At 37.4% G+C, this 23,331-nt stretch overlaps 1 protein-coding gene across 1 annotated transcript in view; it reads right to left on the bottom strand.

The window, feature by feature from the left end:
* sh2b3 (SH2B adaptor protein 3) overlaps positions 1-23,331 on the bottom strand; it is a 53,258-nt gene that overhangs the window by 20,311 nt on the left and 9,616 nt on the right. Inside the window, exon 2 of the mRNA XM_079251783.1 lies at positions 15,784-16,965. Coding sequence (XP_079107909.1) covers positions 15,784-16,935 — 1,152 coding nt within the window. The 5' untranslated portion in view covers positions 16,936-16,965. The remainder of the gene's footprint in view (positions 1-15,783; positions 16,966-23,331) is intronic.

Genomic DNA, 23,331 nt, shown 5'->3' with positions numbered 1-23,331 from the left:
AGACAATGCTAGACCTCATGTGGCTGGAGTGTGTCAGCAGTTCCTGCAACACGAAGGCATTGATGTTATGGACTGGCCCGCCCATTCCCCAGACCTGAATCCAATTCAGCACATCTGGGACATCATGTCTCACTCCATCCACCAACGCCAAGTTGCACCACAGACTGTCCAGGAGTTGGTGGATGCTTTAGTCCAGGCCTGGGAGGAGATCCCTCAGGAGAATATAAGCTGCCTCATCAGGAGCATGCCTACACATAGTAGGGAGGTCATACAGGCACGTGGAGGCCACACACACTACTGAGCCTCATTTAGACTTGTTTAAAGGACATTATATCAAAGTTGGATCAGCTTGTAGTGTGTTTTTCCACTTTCATTTTGAGAATATAACTCCAAAACCAGACCTCCATGGGTTGATACATTTGATTTTTATTGATTATTTTTGTGTGATTTTGTTGTCAGCACATTCAACTATGGAAAGAACAAAGTATTTAACAAATATATTTTATTTATTCAGATCTACAATGTGTTATTTTAGTGTTCCCTTTATTTTTTTGAGCAGTGTATAATATGTGCATGTTGTGTCAATGTTATTGCATTAAAGGTACATAAACCGATTTTAGTAATTCTGATATTGCATTTAAATGTCGATATTGGCCAATAATATCAGTATGCCAATAATATCGGACATTTCTAATATACACTATTTTACTAAAGCTATTTATCATAATTATCAGTTTTGTTAATAATTGGAAGGAATGGTTTGGAAAAACTAACTTTATGCCAATTAGGGGTGGGAAATCGAGTTGAAAGAAAATTTAATATTAGTATTTTTTTCTTCACAATTTTATAATAATTTTTTTTTTTCAGATAAAAATAATCCATTACTTTTATTCATCTTTTTGATTGTGTTCTTGGAAATAGCAGCAGAATGACGGTCTGGCTACTGTTTTGTTTTTTCCTAATTGAAATCAAGAAAAATGACTTGCAAAAAAAGTTTTTTACATTTTATGTTTGTTTTCAGTCTTCAAAAATCAGTAATATCGAAAAATCATGAGAATTTAAATCATATTGGCACCCAAAAAATGGGAATCAAATCGAATCAGGACGAAAGCATTTCGTCACAGCCCTAATGCCAATTTCCCTGCTCTACATACAGGCCTAATGATCCGAGATGTGGTCACAACTTCCCTAACAGTTTGACTCAGGGCTTCCTCTTTCCCCTCTTGCTTCCTCTTATCAGTCACATCAAGTAAAAAAAAAATATATATATATAAACAAAACTTAAAAAACTTAATGGTTTAATTTTTCTACTTTCTAGTAAAGCTAATTTCTCATATGAAGGACATATGCAGAACAGTCATTTCTACATGATGTGGGATGAGTTGATGTCTGTTGATGCTCTAACTATGATTCTAGCATAATGAGAAACAAAAGAGAGATCGTTTAGAAGAACATAAATGTATACATATGTACACTGCTTTAACAGATTTGTTTGTATAAAAATTATTGGCTGTTCTTGTTTCATGAATAAAAACTACACTGTGTGTGTCGTTCATTAGGTAGGTGTATGAGATCTACCCAAAAGTTTAACAAAACCTCCACCAAAGCTTCCTGGGTGGAAAAGTTGTATGTCTGTGTATGATGTCAGTAGTGGGGTACAAACGTACACGCGTGAGACCAAGCACGTGTCAGTTATGGGTGTGTTTGTATGTGTGGTGGTCAGTTAAGGGTGTGTTGTGTGTCTAGTATCTGTGCATGTGTGAATACGACTAGTAAACGTACTTCTTCCACTGTCGCCTCGTGCAGAATGGAGGATTGGATCAAATTTAAGATTCCATGCAATCTGTTGGTTTTCCTTAACTAGACTATTTAGTATGAATTGACTCAAATTGATGTGTCAGTAAGGTTCCATAAGATAACTCTGTTGTGACGCGGCGCTATACAAATAATGCTGACTTGAATTTATTTAGTATGTCACATTTTTTTCTTCGTACACATTTTAGTGATCCTCACGCTAATTTTTTTTTGCCAAATGGTCTTTGTCATCTTTGTTGAAACTGTTAAGTTCTTGCAGAAAAAAAAAATAACTTTACTTGAAATATAAAGCATCTGGATCACAACAAACTGATGCCAAATATTGAGCTTGAGAGGTATAAAAGCCCCAATATCAATGAAATCCGTTAATCAGTAAGAACAAAAAGTGAGAAGTAAATTTAAGCTTTTTAAATCACCAAGAACCAGAAGAAGTGAAAATCAACCTTTACATAATTAATTTTTGAGGAAACGCTTTAATAGAAATGTGAAAAAATAAACTCACAATCATTTTAATAGAGCTGTGCTTAGATGCCTTCATTCAAATTGAACTGGCTTGTCATGGCTGGCTTGAATATTACCCTCAAGTAGATTAGTTAAGGCAAATCAGAGTGTTACTAAAGTTGCTGACAAACAAGGCATCTAGAGAGGATTGCATGCTGCCTTGCTCGCTGCAGAAGAAAATGTGAACTTTCAATAACTCAGAGGGGAACTATGGAGAGCTCCTGTCTGAATGAAAAGTTCTGCTCAAGTCTTGTGGAATTGGTCACAAGCAAATCTAAACAAATTGTAATGAAACAGGAAGTAACCCACTGTCTGTGCAAGTGCTAGCGTTTGTGTACCTGCATCTTAATTTAAGCAAGCACACCAAGCTGAGTGTCACCCTTAAAACATTAACCCTTTAAACTCCAAACCCGTTTTTCTACTTTTGGTCTTCTTATTGTTTTTTTTTTTTGTTTGTTTGTTTTGGTCTTTTTTTTGTCTTTTAGTATAAAATTGTATGTAGAACCTCAACCCTTTTGAGTAAAGTCAACATAAAGACTTTTCTTTTCAGGGCAGCGTCAGTTGTTAAATAACGAAGCTAAAATTATGTAAAATGTTTGTATCAACAAATACAGTACCATAAAGACTAACCAAAAATACACACATACAAAAAAAAAAAAATCAATATCCAGATACTAATGAATACTAAATTGTGGTGTCTTGTTAGATATTAATTAACATCAGTACTGATGGACAGGGTCAAACTAAAATAAAAGGTCTCATTGCAAAATTGTAATGATAGCAATTTTTTTTTTTTTTTTTTTTACTAAAGTCTGATAAATAAATGTGTTATCATGAATCACTCATTGCAGACTTAACATACGTTATTCTTTCTAAATTTCATGGCTGGATTTTAAACCTACCAGAGTGGGTACAAAGGCATGGAAAACTTCCATAGATCACCTAAAGGGTAAGCCATTGATTACAATGTAACCCGTAAAGTTACACACTACCAACGCTTAAGACATTTTTGACAATATAAGCGATGGCACTTGGGGGTGCAGTCAATGTAGTGGAATTTTAAAGTTTAATAAACTTTAAAATTCCACTCACAATAAACTGTGAGTGCCCCAGGTACCCGGCCTATATACTGACTAACTATATTTACTATGTTATATATTACTTGATAATGTAAACATTTAAACTCCCTGCAGTTGTACTAAATCAAACAATGACATAATGGTGCTTGGTATCACAGTGTTTGAAGGTATGTGTCTGTTTGAGTGCAGATGAATAAGGAGAAAAGAGGCCAATAGAATAGTGTTGGGTGAGGGTGTTGCACAGCCAGGGGGATTTCCATACACTAATCAGCAAGGTCATGTGCACTGGCATTGTGGTTGTATGTTGCACGTTTGCAAACACATAATAAAAGGCCAGCAAAGAGGTGACGACAGGTAGAACACTGCACATCTGCAGGACATGAAAAACTAAGCATTTGTAATCAGCGAAAAGAAGCCATAAAGCCACGTGATGACCGTTGCATCCGATTTCTTTTTACATTGACATGAAACACACAAACAGAGCCTGAAAAACTTCTGCAGAAGACGCTGAACTAGAAAGAAACAAAGCAAGAGATCTGACAAACATCTTGACCACATGACTCTAACCAATCCACTTCCTTTAGATGTTTCTCTAGATTTTTGTCACACTGAAACACTCTCAAGCAAACACACACGCATTTTCAACCATGTGAGATAAGTTTTCCACTCTGTCTGAGAAAGTTTTCTGTTTCCATGAGACTAAATCCAAACAAACATAAATGTGACAAATGTTATGTAAAACTGCAGTAAACTCATTTCTATGAGATTTGCTTTCTGTTGCATTTCAACGTCCTCTTGTTTATTTTTATTTCAGCATCAATGTGTATTTAGCCCTTTTTTTAAACATGCAGCTGTATTGGTTTTTCCAATCAATCATATATTTAAATCTATTAAATAATATTTTGACATGCCTGTCTAGATCAAGAAGCAGCAGTGTATGGAAGTTACCACACATCTTTACAACCTCTTCTGGACCTCTAAGTTATTCCCATGCCTAATGTCCCAAACAACTTCTTTTTGCCCTTGTAACTCTAAAAGGAACCACAGAGGAGGTATTCAAAACAGAGGCCTTAGATTTCTCAGCTGCACAAAAATTTCACTCTGGGCTCAGTCGAGTTGTGCAAACACCCTGAAAAGGAAGCTCAGTTCTGCAATATAAGCATGCAGCTGCATCCACCTGCTTGTACATTTACCCGTCCTTCTAATTTTAATCCGAATTACTTCTTTCTCAAAAGACAGCCAGAAAACCAGCTCATAATGGACCTAAATTTAAATTTGCAAGCTAGTTTCAATGTTTCAAGTTTTGCTCTGCCATAGTAAAGAACAGCTCCATATTTGTACAGCAGCAATAATGAAGGAATAATCCTGGCATCAAACTCAGTAACCCACCACTAGAGTGGTCTATTTATTCAACCAATTCAGTCAAGCTAAGCAGTACCTAGAACTACTCTCAGTGCAGACCTCCACCGAGCCATTCTTGTTGGTGGTTTTGCTAATGATTGTGAGCACTAGTGTTTGAGTTAGAAGCTCTAATGGCCATGAACAGCTTGCTAATGAATCAAACCCAGCATCATACCAACATCTGTGCTGAAGTACCCAACTTGTTTTCATAGTTTTTCTTCATCAGTTGTTGATAGAAAATTATCCAAAATGTCATACAGATATTTTCTCAATCCCTTCAGTGCCAAATGTAGAAAAATATACAAGTCAAAGAAAGTGGCAGGACTGAATGAATGCTCCATCTATGTGTCATCACATTGTTCAGAAGCAGCTAACAAGAAACACTGAAAACTTCACTAAAACCACCAACAGACGTCTATTATTGTTACTGTAACCAGCTATTCGATGGCATTTTTGGCATCTATACAAGAACAACTATAAGTCTTAAATAATAATTTAACAGAAGTTTTACTTACCAGTCACAAAATTATCTGAACAAAGTGTTGAATATTTCTATTTCTAGGACTACAATCATTGACACAGCTGTAAACCATAAGCTAGTTATCACATTTGTATAGACTTCGGTGTCGGTTTGGTAGTTTGAAGAACGCCTGTTTGTGGTACAACTATGTCTAAGGCAACCAACAACAACACAACTTTTGGGCATATTTAAAGATAACTCCATAAAAATAAAAGAAAAAAAATCTGAGGACTGATGCTGAAAATCAAACGGTGTTACATGGTGCCCTGCCATCTTACTCCTGATTTTAATCCCTTTAAATTGTTGACATAATTACATTCCCCAAGGCAGAGTTTATGTTTACGGCAGTGTTTGTTTGTGTGTGAGTCTGTCAGTGTCTGTTAGCAACATTAAAATATAAAAAAAAAGGTTTTAGATGGAATTTTTTTTATTAAATTTTTAGAAAATTTCCTTAATGGAATAAGGGGCAAGTTTTGGGGCGGATCCAGAATTTACTGCTTAGATTCAGAAACAAAAAGGGCAGCTAAAATGGGCCAATCACATTTGTACAACTTTATAGTACCAATCTCTGAATGATTCTTTTCCTAAAATAACAATCATTAAATTGTAAAAACCTGGCAATACATGACTCTGTAACCAAAGTTCATGACATTCAGTGACATTCAGGAGAGGGGAGAAAAAAAATTATCATTATCAAACTTCATCCAAAGTGCTATAAGACGTAGATGTGAAAAATCATTAAATGTACTTTGAAAAAAAAGCTTTAATGTTAATTGTTGCTTAAGAAAAAGTTACTAGAAAGTCGAAGCAAAGTGTCCAGACAGCCTATTGTGAGGATATAAGTGACAAAGGACATATTCAGCTGGAAATCTAACCAGCACTGCTTTAAAAAGTTAGCATATAGAACAGCTTTAGGTTCGACAAATATTCTGGAACATATTTCCACCTGGTGGACGAACCAGTTGTAGTTGCCACGAATCAGTGGCAAGTGATATCAAATCCCTTCTAAAAAAATGATCACAACTTTGATTGCTGATGCTCTGCATCCATATTTGGTCTAAGAACCGGGTATTTGACACTATGTTGTGTACTCTAGAGGGTTGTTGAGACACAAAGTAAATTTGGCATAATCAATTCAACTCAGTCACTCATTCGTTTTTCTATAGTTCTTAGTCCAATTCACCATCACAGGGAAGGTAGAGACTATACCGGCATGTAGCAGGCGAGAGGCAAAGTACACCCAGGACAGGTTGCCAGTCCATAACAGTGCAAACAGAGAGACAAAGAACTGTCCACTCTCACATTCACTCTGAAGAGTGACAAATGAACCTAATACGCATGTCTTTTGATAGCAGTCGGAAGCCGAAGAACCTACAGAGAACCTGCGCATAGATGGGGAGAAAATGCTTCACCACACTACCAGCCCCTTTCCTTGTATAACTCTTAATCTTTGGTACCTCTAAATTAGCTTTGAATTTATCACAGGTCCAAAAAGGCTGTAATTATTTCAGAATGAGAGCTATTTTCTCGTCTGGGTGCAGTCTCGCTTACAATGAGAGCATGTTGAGGAGGTTTCTTGGATTAGCTGAGCTGGTGAGTGGGTGGACAGAGGGCTGGGAACTCGTGAACACTCATTACCTGCAGAATATCACCATGACTGGTAAACAGAATACTTGAAGGTGGGTGTGTGTATAACTGTATCTGACATTAAAAACTAACAATCACTATCACAGTGCTCTAATCTAAAGAGTGAAGCTTAATCCATATATTTCCATATTTTAATGTAGTGAAACTAAATGTTTTCCTTGGAAATAAGTGGGTTTCAACTTGAGATTTCTCCATGAGCCATCGTATTCCAGACTAGTCATTACAGCCAACTTGCATTAAACACAGGCTCCCTGCCACATCTTTATTCCTCAATCTCTGAAAGTATTCTAAAATAATTCATAATGATTACAAGATCAAAATTTATGGAGAGTAACCAGTATAAAAATCCATCACTAACACTGGGATGTAATATCATAAAATGACATATTATTGGTTACAATAAAATTCTCTCTCTGTGCCTGAGTAGTCTGCATATCATTATTGGCTTTCATTATGTCCTCAGTTCTTTAAAAGTCATCCCTTTATCCCCATTTGTGCAGGAAATCACATGCTGCCTTTGTCCAAAAGCTTCACAGTACTTTCCTGTGACTGTTTCCAGCACTGATGAACTCAGCTGTAACTCAACACCTCGCCTTAGCACTCTCAGTTCTACATCCAATCCTCTGAGCTATAAAGCGGAAAGTACAATAAATAGTTAGTAGTTATAACCGTGAGCACAAGGTGATTCATGTACAACACAGATTGTCAGATACAGCTGGCTAAATGTAACCTGGGTCGGGTAGTGCTGCAGTTACAGACTTCACTTATGTAGTTTTTGTTTGAGCTGTATTAGATGTGTTGAGCTTTGACAGTTTGGAAGTTGCAGCCTGTTGACCATAAAATATTTTTAGTTGTACGGATGAAAGTGGACTAACATCATTAGCGTGTATCAAATGAGGAGGCCATGAAAGAAGATGCCCCAAGTCCTAGCAGGTCTGAGTTCACTTTCACGTAGCGTTTAGACAAACGACATGGACCTAATGCATGACGCGTTCCCCTCCTCACCAGAGGCAGCGCTGCATCAAGGAATACTAGAAAAGATGAACAATGAACAAGAAAAATAGCTCTTCTTTTGGTTGATAGAGAGAAACGGCTGTTTTCATGGGTTGTGTTTACCCACAGTGCCATGTCTTGTAGTCCGCTTCCATGATCTGGCTTACTTGAAGCAAACCGTGACCAATGCTTTTCAGTGGACCAGAGTTTGCTTTTATGACGTACGTAAGACTTCAGCAGCAGATTCACACTTTCTCAAACAAATCAAACTTTCTGAGCAAACAAACCTGGGTTTGATTAAACAGGCTGGTGTGAATGCACTCTTAATATCAAAATATGGCCCTCGACTTACACAACCTGACTTGATCTGAACATCACATTTCATTTCATTTTAAAAAATAAATTAGATCTTTATTTGTTTTTCCTTATTTTAAATAACTGCAATTTAGATCTAATGTCACAAAAATTAATTAATATGAAGATGAGACCTCTGACTGTAGAGGATCATTACAATTTAAGTTGGTTTCTTTTAAGTTGTTCTGTTCAAATAGGCCGGTTGCTAACAACAACAACAAAAAAAAAAAATCATTGTTATAGTTAGAAGCAGATTTTCAAAATTATGTAAATCCAACCAATATCATATATATTATGAGGCGCTCACAGCTTGGCTAACATATCAAGATAATGAATTTGGGGATAAATTCACTTCTGCATGCATTAGCTCACTTGATCAAAGGCTTCAACAAAGAAGAAGAAGTTGATGGATCATACCCAAAACACCAAAAAAAATTACATTATTAATCATTATTGCAAGCCTGTATTAACTCTTTGTCTTCATGCAAGACATTTGAGTGTGGAATGTGGATTTTTTCAAAACAGCATTTATTACATCAACCAACAATTTTAAAGCTTTGATTGAAATGGTTGACATGTGAAGGGTTGATCAGAAGTCTAATTATCCTCACTTATCAATAAAATGTCTCCAAGAACTCCATGTACTGCACAGTAACCCCTGATGTAAAGCTAGAACGGTTGACAGGTTTGGGTAGATCAGCTGAGAGAAACTTAGAAGCAAAGCTCATGCGGCAAAGAAAACAAAAGTTTTTAGTAATCCTGATCAATGAGCTAAAGAAGGCAAAAATACGCACATCTAGTCTCATGTTCTGCCTGTCTGGGTGGAACAAAGGGATCGTTACATGATATTCGCACCATGTACACACATGTGGTGAACACACACTCAGTGATTATGGTGCTGAAGAATGCCGGTGCACCCACTCACAGTACATGACTCAGTCACTTCAAGGCATCATTTCTAGGTTTCATGAAACTTAATCCCTGGAAAGAGGAAAAGATTTGACTTGTGGGTGAGATACGAAGCCTGTTATGATGTAAAATGAAACTCTCTCTAAAGACACAATCTGTGCTCTGAGTGCTTGTGTTAGCCGAGCCAAAATGACCATCTGCATGTTCTGCACAGTTATACAAATAGTTATTTCCATGGTATCAGGTTGTTCACCTGGCTTAACTAATACAATTGTTCCACACAACTGTATTAGATTTTACTGAGACCAAAACAAAATTCCTGGAAGCAACTGGCGCACGGTATTTATTTAGAGTAATACTCCTACTGGGAACCTGTGATGGACTGGCGACCAGTCCAGGGTGTACCCTGCCTCTCACCCAATGATTGCTGGGATAGGCCCCACCCTTAATTTGACTAAGTGGTTAAGAAAATTAAATTAATTAACTCCTAATGGGCATCTTTTATAAAGTCCACTTAACAATTCAAAACCCAAAGAGGAGCTTTTTTTTTTTTAATTTTTCTTTTTTTTTAACTATTTTTATTTCCATTCAACAACCAGTTTTTCCACTTATATCAAGTCTAGCTTTAATCCAGCTTTACAAAACCTTCAGTAGGTCCCTTAAAGTTGTGTCCATCATATGATCTATGTGTAGATGCATCAGAGCGATCATCAAATCTGGATTTGTCAAATATAGCAATTAAAACACTATTTTAGCATTTTATTATTTGTTTTATATATATATATATATATATATATATATATATATATATATATATATATATATATATATATATATATATATATATATACACATATATATATATATATATATATATATATATATACACATATATATATATATATATATATATATATATATATATATATATATATATATATATATATATATATGTATAGCTGAAGGGTATGTAATGTTTTCTATTCGAGAAAAAACAGCTGTAAAGCCTACCATTGTGCTATCATCCTGACAAATTGGGACTTATCTGCAAAAATACACAAAAGTTAAGATGTCATAATAAAAATTTTTTTAAAAAGTGCTTTGATAATCAAAAAGAAATCCAATTTTTCCTAATCTTGCTGTTGCGTTAGTAGCAATCGCAGGCAAAATTATTAATGTTCTTGATAAACCGAGGTTCAACACCTAATCACTTTATATGTATTCCACCAGAGAGCATTTCTACAAAGCAAAATTACTTTCTTCACGTCTGCTCAAACGTTGGCTTCCACCTGTCTACTGTTGTATTTAACTACAGTCAGCATTTTTTTTTTTTTGTCCTGCTGATATGCTTCCCATGTCTCGTGTTTGATTTCATAGCATTTCTCATTCATCTGACTGGGACCCATGTGTTTGGAGCTTTAGTTGTGGTATGCAACAAGAGCCAAATTAACACTGCATGTTGCCATGTGAGAGTCTGAAGTAAAACAAGTAACACAGAACAGATGGACTTTAGCATCTGGTTGTTTGAAAATGATTTTCCACTGATGTTGCAAACGCCTCTTACTGTAACTGAAAGCAAAAATTTATAATAAAATGCACTTTACGACTAAATTCACAGAGGACAATACAACATAACTACTTTTTATGTCACTGATAGCTTTAAGTCGGGATTTACAGAGGAGACTGAACAGTGTTAGGTCTTAATCTAATTTCGTATGAGGGAAAAGGCACGGCATGACTGGTTAAATTAATTTTATTCCCAACGAACACTTAAATAAGAATGCCAAAGTGTGACAATTGACAACAAAAGCATTAACACACAAACTCCAAGAGCGACATGACACACAGTGTAGGCGCATGCACACACAAGCATGAAATGAAATCATGTGGGAAAGATTAAGGCTAGAAGAGCTGGAACAAACACATGCAAAAGCACAAACACTCACGCACACACAGCTGAAATGAGATGAGAGGGGTATGATTAAGATGAAGGCTGCAGGAGGTCTGAGGAAGCATATCAGACTGAAGCAGTCTGTGGGAATTTGCACTGTAAGACAAAATGTTGCAGGTTTCCTAGAAAAATGCTAACCTTGTTTCTAAACTTGACTAATGGATGTCTGATGAAAGGAGTAGGACTTTCTGTGTATGACAACAGTAAAAGATACTAAAATAAAGAAAAAAAACTGCAGAGAATTTCCTGTGAAAACACTAAATTAATATTAAACACATGGCGAGAAATATCACAAGTCAAAATGTTAGTTTTTGTCCACATTAAGGTCGACATTAAAGACTGAAGCATGAATGAGAACGACGGGGTTGAGTCTCAGATCACATTGAGGACACAGTGGAAGCTTATGAACTTTTCAGCTGACCAGACAAGATTCACTTCTGCAATTTAAAAAAAAAAAAAAAAAGATGTCCCAGCTTATGGCTTTATAAAGAAAACAAAAAAAACAAAAACAAAAAAAAGAACAACAACCTACATAACTTGCGTTTATGGCTGGAAAGTATTAAAAGCATCTGGTATTCATATTAAAGCCTGATTTCACATTCAGGTGAACATTAAAGAGTATCACGTCATCACACCAATCTCACTTCTATGTCAACAACAACTTTTATTTCTTCATATCAGCCTGTTTTGACTTTGCACCTTCTCCTAAATTACACCCTTGCAGCTTTTAGTTTATGATCCGGTTATGGCTCACTATCTGCAAAGAAAGTAAAGAAAGAGAGTGGCAGCAGTTTGACATTAAGATTTACTCACAACTGTTTTATATAAGTGTGTTTTCACTTCTGTCCTCCTGGAAATTAGGAAGTTAATGTTACAGGTTTATGCTTTAGGTCACAGCAACATTTTTCAAATTAGCTTTTTACACTGAAATTAGCATTACGGCAACATGTTGGCTTGAATTTTCAAGTAGGGTGTCTGTCATCGCTGTCATGATGCAAACAAATTAAATAGTCCCTTACAAGTCTGTGGACATATGATAATGATGATTAATCCTATTTCATCGAGCACATATAGCAACATGTGTATTTCTGATTACTGAATATGAAAAATAGAATAGAATATTGTCTTTGGTTATAAAAAATATAACTCAGTTGATGCAGAAGTTAAACTGCCCTCAATTTTCTAAAGAGGAAAAAACGTTTATTACAAGCAATTTTCTATATTTCACCAAAATGGTTTAAAGTTTAGTTGGTAAAAATAAGTAATGATAAAAGTGGTGTGTTGCTTAACCCTTTATTACGCAAGTGACTATTTTTGATCAGTTTGTTTTCTTTCATTTTCAGCATAAAACAATTTTTTTAATGTAAAGGAATGCAGGTCTTAATACATACCAGAAGGACAATTTTAGGTTAAAATTTCTAATTTTAAGGTATTTCATTGAGTGCCCTATAAAGGGTTAAAAATCAGAAGATTATATTGCAAGGTTGTTGCATTTTCAGCTAATACGAAGGAACTTGCAGCTGCGCCTTCACTGCTACTTTCTCACGCATAGGCATTATCAGTTTCCATGCAGCTTGCCCTTTTGTGCTAAATGAGCTTCTCACACACAGACACAAACATTTAGATATAAATAAAAATACATGCATGAAACACTACCCAATGGATTCATATTTCTGTCCAGTCACATGAGCATGCACGCTCACACTTACAAAAAAGCCCACAAGTAAAAAAAAACCCAAATTTACATTCACAAAAAAAGCATCAACAGCTTTTTAACAAGCTGATATACACACATTTTTTTCAGCATGTAAAATACATGTCCCTTTAATGTGTATGTGAAAGCATGAGTATGCTGCTCTTCAGCTCTCCTTCCTTTTAAGGCCATTTACAGGACCTTATCTATCTGTCTTGCCAAGATTAAACACGCACACACAAAAGAGAGGGAGTGCACTCAGAACATCAATGCAGCTGGCGAACTAAAGCAGCGCTGCAAAGAACCAGTCGAATCCTGCCAATGGCTTTTCATTCTGCACAAACATGCATCCACACTGATACATACACACACACTCAAATTCTGGCTCTATCATCATCTGAATTACCTCACACACATGGTTAAGACTGCAGCTGCCTCGGGGGTTTAGAGCTGCTAAATATAAAACACTCAAAACACACAGACGCATGCAAACGTTTTTCATGGATCTCTTCTCACAAATACCACAAAGAGGCTAAAATGTGTTCACAAGACAGCATTCAAACTATCTACTCTGATTACTGGTTTAGGGGAGACTGGGTGTGCAAGCACATGCAGCTGTGCAGCTGGCCCCATCTGGAAATACTGCAGTATTCAATGCCATGCAAGCAAAAAAAAAAACATCCTGCTGCTCTGTGATGAGATTCTGCAAAGTTCTCTAACTGTGCTATATTAGCTTCTATCTTTAAAACATGCACATTATTTAAATAAATATTTACTAAATGTAATTTTTTTTCATACAACTATTCTGTTAATGTATTGTTAAAAAGATTAAAAGAGAAGAAATTGCGCCTGGCTTAAGAAAACCCCAAACAAACAGGAAATAGTGTGGGAGGTACATCGACACACCAAAGGGTAAAAGAAGGCATCAATGTTGCAGATTTGAAGCTTCTTCATTTATGTCAAAGAGCAAACAATCATTAAATAAATGGACGGAGTTATTCCATTCACACTCATGCACTGCATGCAAAACATGATGACATGTAATGATTAGAACAGATCACGGAACACTGTCACTGCAGATGAAAAATAAATCATCCACGAGAGGCAACGGTGTGATGAAAACCACCTGAAAAACAAGCTGTTTTCTGAGGCCAAACCTAAATGTCACTGCAGCTTTTGTCATGTTGAAAATCAAGCATCTAAAGGAACCTCTGAGGTGTACTCAAATATCGTTTTATTTTAAAAGGGGAAAAAAAAGAAAATAAAAGAGCAAATATTGGCAGAGAATAGAGACAATTTTAAAAAGGAGGGGGGGAAGCCCCTGCGACTGAAACAGCTGGAAACAGGAAATTACTTTGAGTCTTTATGTGTGTGCCCTTGTGTTTGAGTTGAATTAGAAAACATTGCATTGCTTGGCAAACTTACATTAACAAACCCTTTAAAGGTTTCTGTGGGTTTCCATCTTATTGACACAAACAGATCTGTAGACTTATCTCATACAGATATGAAACACAAGATGAGGAACCTGCCAGATGTTAAATGGCTCAGTGGTGTGTGCAGTTCTGGGAAGCAAAATGAAAAACATTCTGAGAAATGCAGACATGGAGTCCTGTGAAGCAGAGTCCTGTGACAGTTCGTGACAGTTCGCAACATCTGCAATGAAAACATCACTAATAGAGAAAATTGTCAGATATTGATTATGAAACTTGCATGTGGTGTGATGTTGAACATCTGCTTCTTACACCTAAAACAAGTCGATGGTTGGAAATGTAGTAGATAAGTATATCACTGCAAAAATCAAACAAGCTGCACTGAAAACTCAAGTGTGCTCTGAAAGCAAGTAGTCAAACACTCTCACACACACACACACACAACCTGATAGAGCAGTTAAAACTTTTGGAGATAAAGGTACTTCCTTTACTGTTTGTTGTTTTTAATTCTTAGTAGTATTGAGAATTCAGAATGGGTTTCTAGAATACCTAAAATACTATAAAATGGTAGCTAATGGGAGGCTTAGGGTACATTCACACCAGGATGATCTGCTAGACTCCATACGATTGTGGATTCAGTTCATTCGTCCAGCCTAAGTTTGCACTCAGGCTGAATCGCTAAAACAAATCAGACTCTTTAAATAACGCGTTTCACTCCACACCAGAGGCAGTTCTGCATGTAGAGTGACAACAGGCAAAGAACAGACACAAAAGGAATAAGTAAACTTGTTAATCTATTGGTTAACACAAATAGTTTTTCTACAACATAACAGCAAAATATGGAGCTGCAACCAATCCCAGACGCCTTGTGCTGACCACATTTCCATCATGATTTTACATGCATATTTCCATGTCGGACTGCAAACCAAACCCTCAGTGGACTTTACATTGTAGTTTGCTTCCTGTATAGGGTCCACTTAAAGCGAATGGGGACCTGCATTTGTAGGTGGACTGAATCCTCTTTAGTTAGCAGGTCATCAAAGTAAAATGTTCACTGTGTAAGAATTTTTTCCAAGTCAGGTCGGATGCTTTAAACATTTAACCAACTTTCCCCGTCATCCATACAAGATATTAGTGACACATTAAGGGACCTTTGGGGAGAAATTAATTTTGTGACATGGAAAAGCCAAAATCAAAGCTTGAGGTGGAAAAAGCCCATCTAAAACTCCCTGACCTATTACTTTTTAACTCTACAAAGCATGCAAAGTTATTTACACAAATATGGTAAGAAAATATGATTCAAGAGAGGATATTTTTTTTGTGGCAGTATATCATTGTACACTTAAATAGACGTGAAGATGTGCCGTGTTCTGCATCGAAACTAGCATCATACAGCTTTTTAAGTATTTGCAACGTGTTGTAAGTGTAAAAAACACAATGAAAAGTCTAAGTATAAGAATTTACTAACGTAAATTATCATATATTTCTACCTTTGGAGGATCGTAGAGCTCCAACTGGTACCTCTCATTTCCACCTCTTCCTCCTCCACTTTGAGCATCTCTGATCCTCCTGACCAGCAAGCGGCAGCGCTGCCAGTGGGGCTGAGAGTCCGATATAGTGTCATCCACCAGCAAGTACTTAAGTTGTCCTTCTTTACAGCAGCCGCTCACCTCTGACCTCCTCTGCCTCATGCTTCTGTGAATCCAACGGAAACGGCTAAGCCACTGAGAGACCACTCTAGGCCGATGTGAAGGGGTTAAGGGCGTCGCTTCAGAGTTCTGACAAGAAGAGGAGTGAGAAGAAGAGGAAGATGACGACCCTTCCTCATTTGTGGAAGAAATTCCACAGACTCTATCGCCACTGTTTGAGGGATTGTTGTTGTTGCTGGTGGGGTTGGGGTTGCTAGGAGGAGAAAGGTCCTGGGATGAGCAGGGGCTGGGGAGAGGGCGTTTCTTTAAAAGTCGTCTTACTGTCTGCTGTATCTGGCTAACAGCGAAATGTGTGATGTCAGGATGTCCCGGGCTGGAGGTTGAGGAGTCAGAGGAGTACCACTCAGACACTTGATTAGGATCGGTACCAGAGATCTCCTCGTTGCTATGGCTACAAATCAGTGGTGATGCACCACTAAGGCTACGAGATCCTGAAAAGGAGGTTCCTGCAGCACATCTCAACGGCTGCTCCTGCTCTTGGGTTACCACCACAGTTTCTTTTGGGGCCACAGATAACAGAGCGGCTCCTCCACTTGATCGACCTGCCTCCCGATAGTCCTGTGTCCCAGCTGCGATCCGCAATCGACTAATCATAGCGTGTAATGGAAGAGGGGAGGCCAGTGGAGATGTGGATGATGCACTTCCTGATGCAGTGGAACATATATTCTGGCTGAGCGGAGTGCCATCTTTGTTGACCTCACAGCAAAAATGCCGCTGGAAAAGGTCAGTGAATTGCTTGGAAAAGGCTTCGGGTGGGACCACGTCATGTTGTGGGCGTTCTCTGGCAAAGCTTCGGTAATGTCCGGCCAGTTGCCGGGCTGTAGCGATGGCATGCAGCTCACAGAACTCCCTCCAGCCTCTTGGGGGGGCTGTTGCACTCGGACCTCCTCCTGCTGAAGTGGTGTTGGCTGGATGGATAGTGTTACCATTCATTGCAGTAACCACACTGGCTGAGAATCACTGCTGCAAGACAAAGAAGGTTGAAAAGAAAATGGTTTATTGGTCAGTAGATGAAGGCCAATTACAGTGTGAAGGCAGACATCTGAAAAACGATAAAAGGAAAGTTAAAGAAATGTAATTATATTAATACAATGTGGAGTTTTGTGCAACAATTGGAACTCATTCATTCATTCTCCTAACCACTTAGTCCAATCCCAGCAGTCTTTCAGCGAAAGGCAGGGTACACCCTGGACAGCACGCCAGTCCATCGCAGGGCCACACAGAGGCAACCAACCACTCACACTCACGGGCAATTTAGAGTAACCAATCAACCTAACATGCATGTCTTTGGACGGTGGGAGGAAGCTGTAGTACCCGGAGAGAACCCACGCATACACATGGGAGAACATAGAAAGGCCACTGTCCAAACCCCACCCCAGCCAAGGATCAAACCAGCAACCTTCTTGCTATGAGGCCACAGTGCTAACCACTATGCCACCGTGTAGCCCGATTCAAACAGATCAAACACTGAAAACAGACAATCAAAAAGACTGATTTTATCAAAGCTTAACCTTAAACTGCACAAATTGGATTATATGGGCCTGCAAATAATCTCTGGCAATCAAGCCTTCCTACAATGTCACCAGAGATATGGACAAGTACAGTTCACCTAAAGGACAATAAATTACTGTTCAATGTAGGAAACCTGTCAACTGAATCAAACAAAACTATTGCATGTGCACATGCTTCGAGAATTTCAGTGAAGTGTTATGGTTAATAAAGTGTGGAGAGAAAATTAGGAGTCCATGATTAAATCTGTTCCAAACTCAACTTTAGACTAAAGTGTTTGAAATGAACAGCAGCAGTAACAAGTCAGACAGAGAATGCGGCCCTAACTGACCAATGTTTGTCAAATGTGAGCCATTTCAATAATCCTACTTTTTTTCCTTTCCAAAAATTCAATGATTGCTTAAAAAAATAAATAAATAAAACAAAATTAAAAAAAATTAACCAATCAGACTAAATCAAACTTGATAAGTTTTTTAAAATAATTTTTGAATTTCTTTATTTAAGAGCAGACTTTGTATGTATTAAAGACAACAGCGTCACTTATTGTTATTTTTCTTTCATGTATTGAGGTTCTGGTGTTCTGGTGCTTTGGATGAGCACAGCATGCCTACTAGTTATTCCCTTGAATAAAATTGTGACTTCAACACCTCCAATCCAGACTGAACCTATCCAATCAGCCTGAATTGGAAATAATGTTTAATCCAGTTGAGAGGAGTGGTTTCAACCTTCTCATGTTTAGATCAGCAGAAAAAAAACATGTATAGACTCATTCTGATTATTTCTGTGGTGGATTTTGTTTCTGAATATGCTTGATCCCGCGAGGGGTTTAAATGACAACAGGATACAGTGTTTTTGTTAGAAGCTGGAAGAGGAGAGGCTTATTGAGCATTTTGATGGTCAAGAGGTTAAAAAATATTAATTAATTAAAAATATTATTATTATTATTATCATTAATATTATTTATTATTATAATAATACAATCAAGTTAAAGCTATCAATCATCACATGCCCATGTAAACACATTACCTGGAATCTCTGATCTGGTTCATTTCAATCATTTAAGTTAAACATTAGCCTATATAAGCGTAGCTAATGAATGACTAGATTCTTTCTGGAAATAAAATTTCCTGCCAGTAAGGAAACAAAACACTCCATAGGGTAAAACCATAGAAAGTAGATGCAACTTCAACAGTCAGAACTTTTTTTACTCTTTATGTGTCACATCTGTTGTACAAAATCTATTTACTGCATATGTCACTTACTTTAATATTCTGCTGTAAATAAATAGTCACAGGTATTTTTATTAGGTGTTACGGCCTTTTATGCAACCATTTTACTATTTTTTAGAAACACTGAGATGTAGATTTAAAAAACCCTTAAGGACAATGATTAAGTGTGCTTTGTGGAATAGATTCCATTTTGAAGAACTTTGAGAAAAATCAAAATTTCAGGTGTTTTATACAGCTGGCCCTTGACCTTACATATACCAAACTTGTTCACAAGGTTTTGTAATTGTTATCTGATTAGAAACTGCTGACTTTTGCAGTTGCTCTGGCTGCACTGGATGATTACATACGTTGTCTTTTGCTAGAAAAGTAGTGATAAAAAAATGACCATTATTTAAAGGAAAGCATAAATGGCTTCAGAGCCTGAAAATGTTTTAAAGACACAGAATATAAGAACCACCAGCTTTCTTCTTTACTTCTGCAATTATGCCTCCAATAATGACATGCTTAATATTTGGAAACGCTCATTCTTAAACTGCTGTAGTAATAACAGGATTTACCATTCTCAAACTTCATTATATGACTAGAGTACGTACCAACTTCCTCCAGTGCAGCAGAGAAGGGTCTATTCTAAATACCGGAAGTATTAATGTGTGTGTACGTGTGTGCATACAAGTGTGTGGGTTGGTGTGGGGGGAGTCAAATGCTGTGGTCCAACAGATCACAGAAAACCGCAAGAAGCAGTAGGGGAGGGGGGGTTGTTGTGGTACAGCAAAATATGGGGCAGCATGTCTCATTATCTCATGGCTAACATCTCTGTCCACGATCTGAGCAACAAGATTCAGACATGAATATGTCTGAAATCTTGGGATCATGGTCTTCTCAGTGAAGCCTGCAAGTTTTTCTTGAGTGTCATCAACCGTACCAGGGGACACGTGCGTCAATAAGGCTGTGAAAACTTGGCATCATTAAATATTGCATCACTCTAGTTCCTGGACGTGTCCTGTCACAACAACTAATTCCCTTCCTGTACTTCTCAGAGCATGCTCAGCACATGCCCCCTTGTGCCCCTCCAGCTGGCCCCCCCCAGAAGCCTGTTTCTATCTGCCTGGCCAGCCCAGCAATGACTCAGCATTGACTGAACGCACGCATACACACACACACACACACACACACACACACACACACACACACACACACACACATATACAGATACACACTTCCTCTCGACATATCCCTCTGGGGGCTTGTCTGTCCGTGTTCCCAGGGTTTTCCTTTTCTTTTCATCCTCTGTCATCTTGTATGAGGTTCGCCAGATGTGTGTGGATTCATGCTTACTTTACTTTTACCTCTATTGAGGCCAGAAAGAAAACAAAAAAGGGCTTACACAGTTTTGCGTCTCCTTTTTCTGCTCTTATCCAGGACCTCTAACCTCAGCTTAGTGTTTTGTTATTTTATTATTGTTTTACTAGACAGCATTCAGCTGAGACGACAAGGGAAAAGTTCACACACAAAGCTGAAAATGGAAAACATTCTGCACTCCTGCTTTTCTTTCTCTCTGATTCTTCATCTACAATACCCACATTCCTCTGTGGGAAGCACTCAATCTAGCACACTGATTGCCGTTTTCATCTCTTTTGAATGCTTAACAGGAATCTGGCATCGCTTTTCCTGAATGATTGACACCACGGGCAGCTAGAGGAACTCCTGCACTGAACTACTTTGGAAAAGTAGCAAATGTTCACATTAGCTGCTAGACGAAGAAAAGAAAAAGTCCTACAAAACAATTGCAAGCATTTTCATGACTAGTAAAGCTGCAACTCAAAACAAATGGTCAAATCTGCAAAACCAACAGGTCTTTGCCTTTAACTATTATGGTTAGAGCTCAGACAAAAAGTCAGCTGGGGACATTTTCAGAAATATATTAAACTAAAGTAAGTTCTTTTCTGAGCCAGTGACATGAGGTTTAACAAAAAAAATCAAGTACAATTGGTTAATTTGGATACAAACCCCTTTTCTATAGCTTATTCGAAACAATACATCTAAGCGTGCAATTTTAAAGTCACAATGATAATTTGAGAGACTTCATTATTTATAAAACTAGGTGACAAAAATCTAATTTCTTTCGCATGACTACCACAAATAGCCTTTTTTTTCTATTTACTGTAAAAAGCCAAGAGTTGATTTTAACTAAGTAACAGGATGTGTTAAAAGTGAGTTGATCTAGTAAGCCTGAGTAACCTCATGACACATGTCAGCTTGCTGAGCTGAATTGTTAAACAACCTTGAATCAACCTCAGGACATATTGGGGAAACGAACATGTGATGCTGTGGTTCGTAATTGCAGCTGAATTCCTCAACACTTAAATGGAAGAGTTTGTAATATACAGCTGCAGAACAGCCTACTGGGGGGGGGCAGAGCCAAATGCAATTTCCCAGCAACTGGTGTAGTCTGAATTACACACACGGCCAACTCAGATATTACCATTGAACTAAAAAATACTTCAAACAGAGAAAGGATTGGAAAGATGGTATTCATTTTGGTGCAAAACTAATAAAGTAACATCTACAAAAGCTAGGACTTATACAAGACAAATAATTATCAGTGCTTCTGGTGGAAGCCCAACTGCAGGGAGGTCCTATTTATATCTCGAGAGTCTGGTATCAGCTCACACACACTACTGTGTGCTACCTGTTGTCCCCAATTGGGAACAGCTTGCTTGATGCAATGGACACAAACATTTAGTCTCTGAGTTTTTAGGTTATGTATTTGCAACAAGAAGCAAGAGTGGACTGGGTTGAGATACAGAATCTCTGTTGGCCACCAGATGCTGGAATGATTGAAAAAATTCAGAATGGTGGAAACAATGATACAAATGAGAAATTTTGACTGCCATTTAGATATATACACCTTAAAAACCTTTATCTATCAAGTTTTTTAAAAAAAGTAATATTTTTGTTTACATTAACGTGATCAATTGTTCTGTGAATACATGACAATATTACAAGACAGAGGAATTAAAGAGTCAGGAATTGAAATGAGAAAAAAAAACAAAACAGCCACTTAGTTCGGAAATTAAGTTTAATTCCAAATTGACTTTTGTATTAGAAATTAGATGTTTACATGGCAATTTTTTGTTAGCTTAAAGCGGATTTAACTTTTATTCTGAATTAAAGAGGAATTAAAACATGTTAACATAGCTATTAAGTGGTTTTGCTCTTTTAATTGAAGTGGGATTGTGTGGTACTGCTCAGGTTGTATCTCGCAGGATAAACAGGATATTACCCTAAAGCTTGCCAACCATACAGGATTTTAATCTTGTAGTTAACTCTTCTTCAAACTCTGATGTGATGGGACTGTATTATGAAGATCAGCAATTTACTGAGACGTCTTTGGTTTTAAGTCATACTTCTGTTTCTTAAAGCTGGGGTAGGTAATCTTGCTCAGAGACATTTTTCTTTTACTCTGGGCGAAGTGGTTCCTCATCCTGATAGTAGTCTATACATTTTGTAATCATGAACAATCAAAACTATAGTTAGACCCCTCGAATTAATGTAAATCAGAGAAAACTCTGACCAATGAAAACATTTGGGGCGAATTGAAGTTGTTTATTTCTTAATTTTCGTAAGCTTCTTCGTGGCTGAGAAAATGTGGGAAGAATTTCCCCAACCCGGCTCAGTTTATTTGCCTCTGGCAAAACACCTGAGAAAAATAAAATTGTTGGTGGAAAAAGCTGCGAACTATTAAAGCACTCACAGAGAGCACAAAACTCCGCTATCACCTTTAAAAAATTCCTGAATCCAAACGGTAATCCAGATCACCACCAAAATTAAATCAGTTCTTCCTTTTCACATTTTCAACAACTCCTGAAAATTTAAAATTTAAAATCCCTCCATAACCTTTTAAGTTATCTTGAACACAGACAGATAAATGCTGGTAGAAACGTAGCCTCCTTGGCCGAGGTAAGAAAAAAGCCTCGACTCACGCAAGAAGCAAAACCAGAGGGGGAGGAGCCAAGACAGGGTGCCCCAACATTACCTACCCCAGCTTTAAAATGAACTACCAAACATACATCCAGCAGAGAGCAAAAAGTTTAACAGCTCTTTCTGTTTCGTTTCTGAGTTTTGAAGGCAACAGAATAGAGCAGGAAAGTTACTAAACTTGACAGAAATCCTGCTTCAGGTAGAAGCACAAATACTAGGCAGTAAGAAGGGGGAAAATACTGGTTTTGTTGTTGCTGTACACTCCTGTGGGCACACTGTTTAGCTCACATAGCATAGCAGCCAGACCAGGTTCAATCCCAACATCTCCTAGACCCATTTTCTCATCTACTTCCTGTAAAATAAAGGGCACTAAACCCACACAATGTAAATAATATAACAATGCAAAAAACACTTGTCTTGGAACACACACAACATACAAATAACTTTATATACTTCTTTAAATTTCCTTTAGGAGACAAAGCACTTTTTCACTTCATTATGTATGATGTCATAATAACGTAACGACAATTCAATTTTGAAAGACCTGAGCAGTTGACTTAAAAAAAAAAAAAAATCACCAAAAACGCCTTTGCTTTATATATTGGATCCC

The sequence above is a fragment of the Telmatherina bonti genome (assembly GCF_933228915.1).
Source record: "Telmatherina bonti genome assembly, chromosome: 13".
In the NCBI taxonomy this organism is placed as follows: Eukaryota; Metazoa; Chordata; class Actinopteri; order Atheriniformes; family Telmatherinidae; genus Telmatherina; species Telmatherina bonti.
The sequence above is the reverse complement of the archived record's forward strand: the minus strand, read 5'-3'. Positions and strand labels throughout refer to the sequence as shown.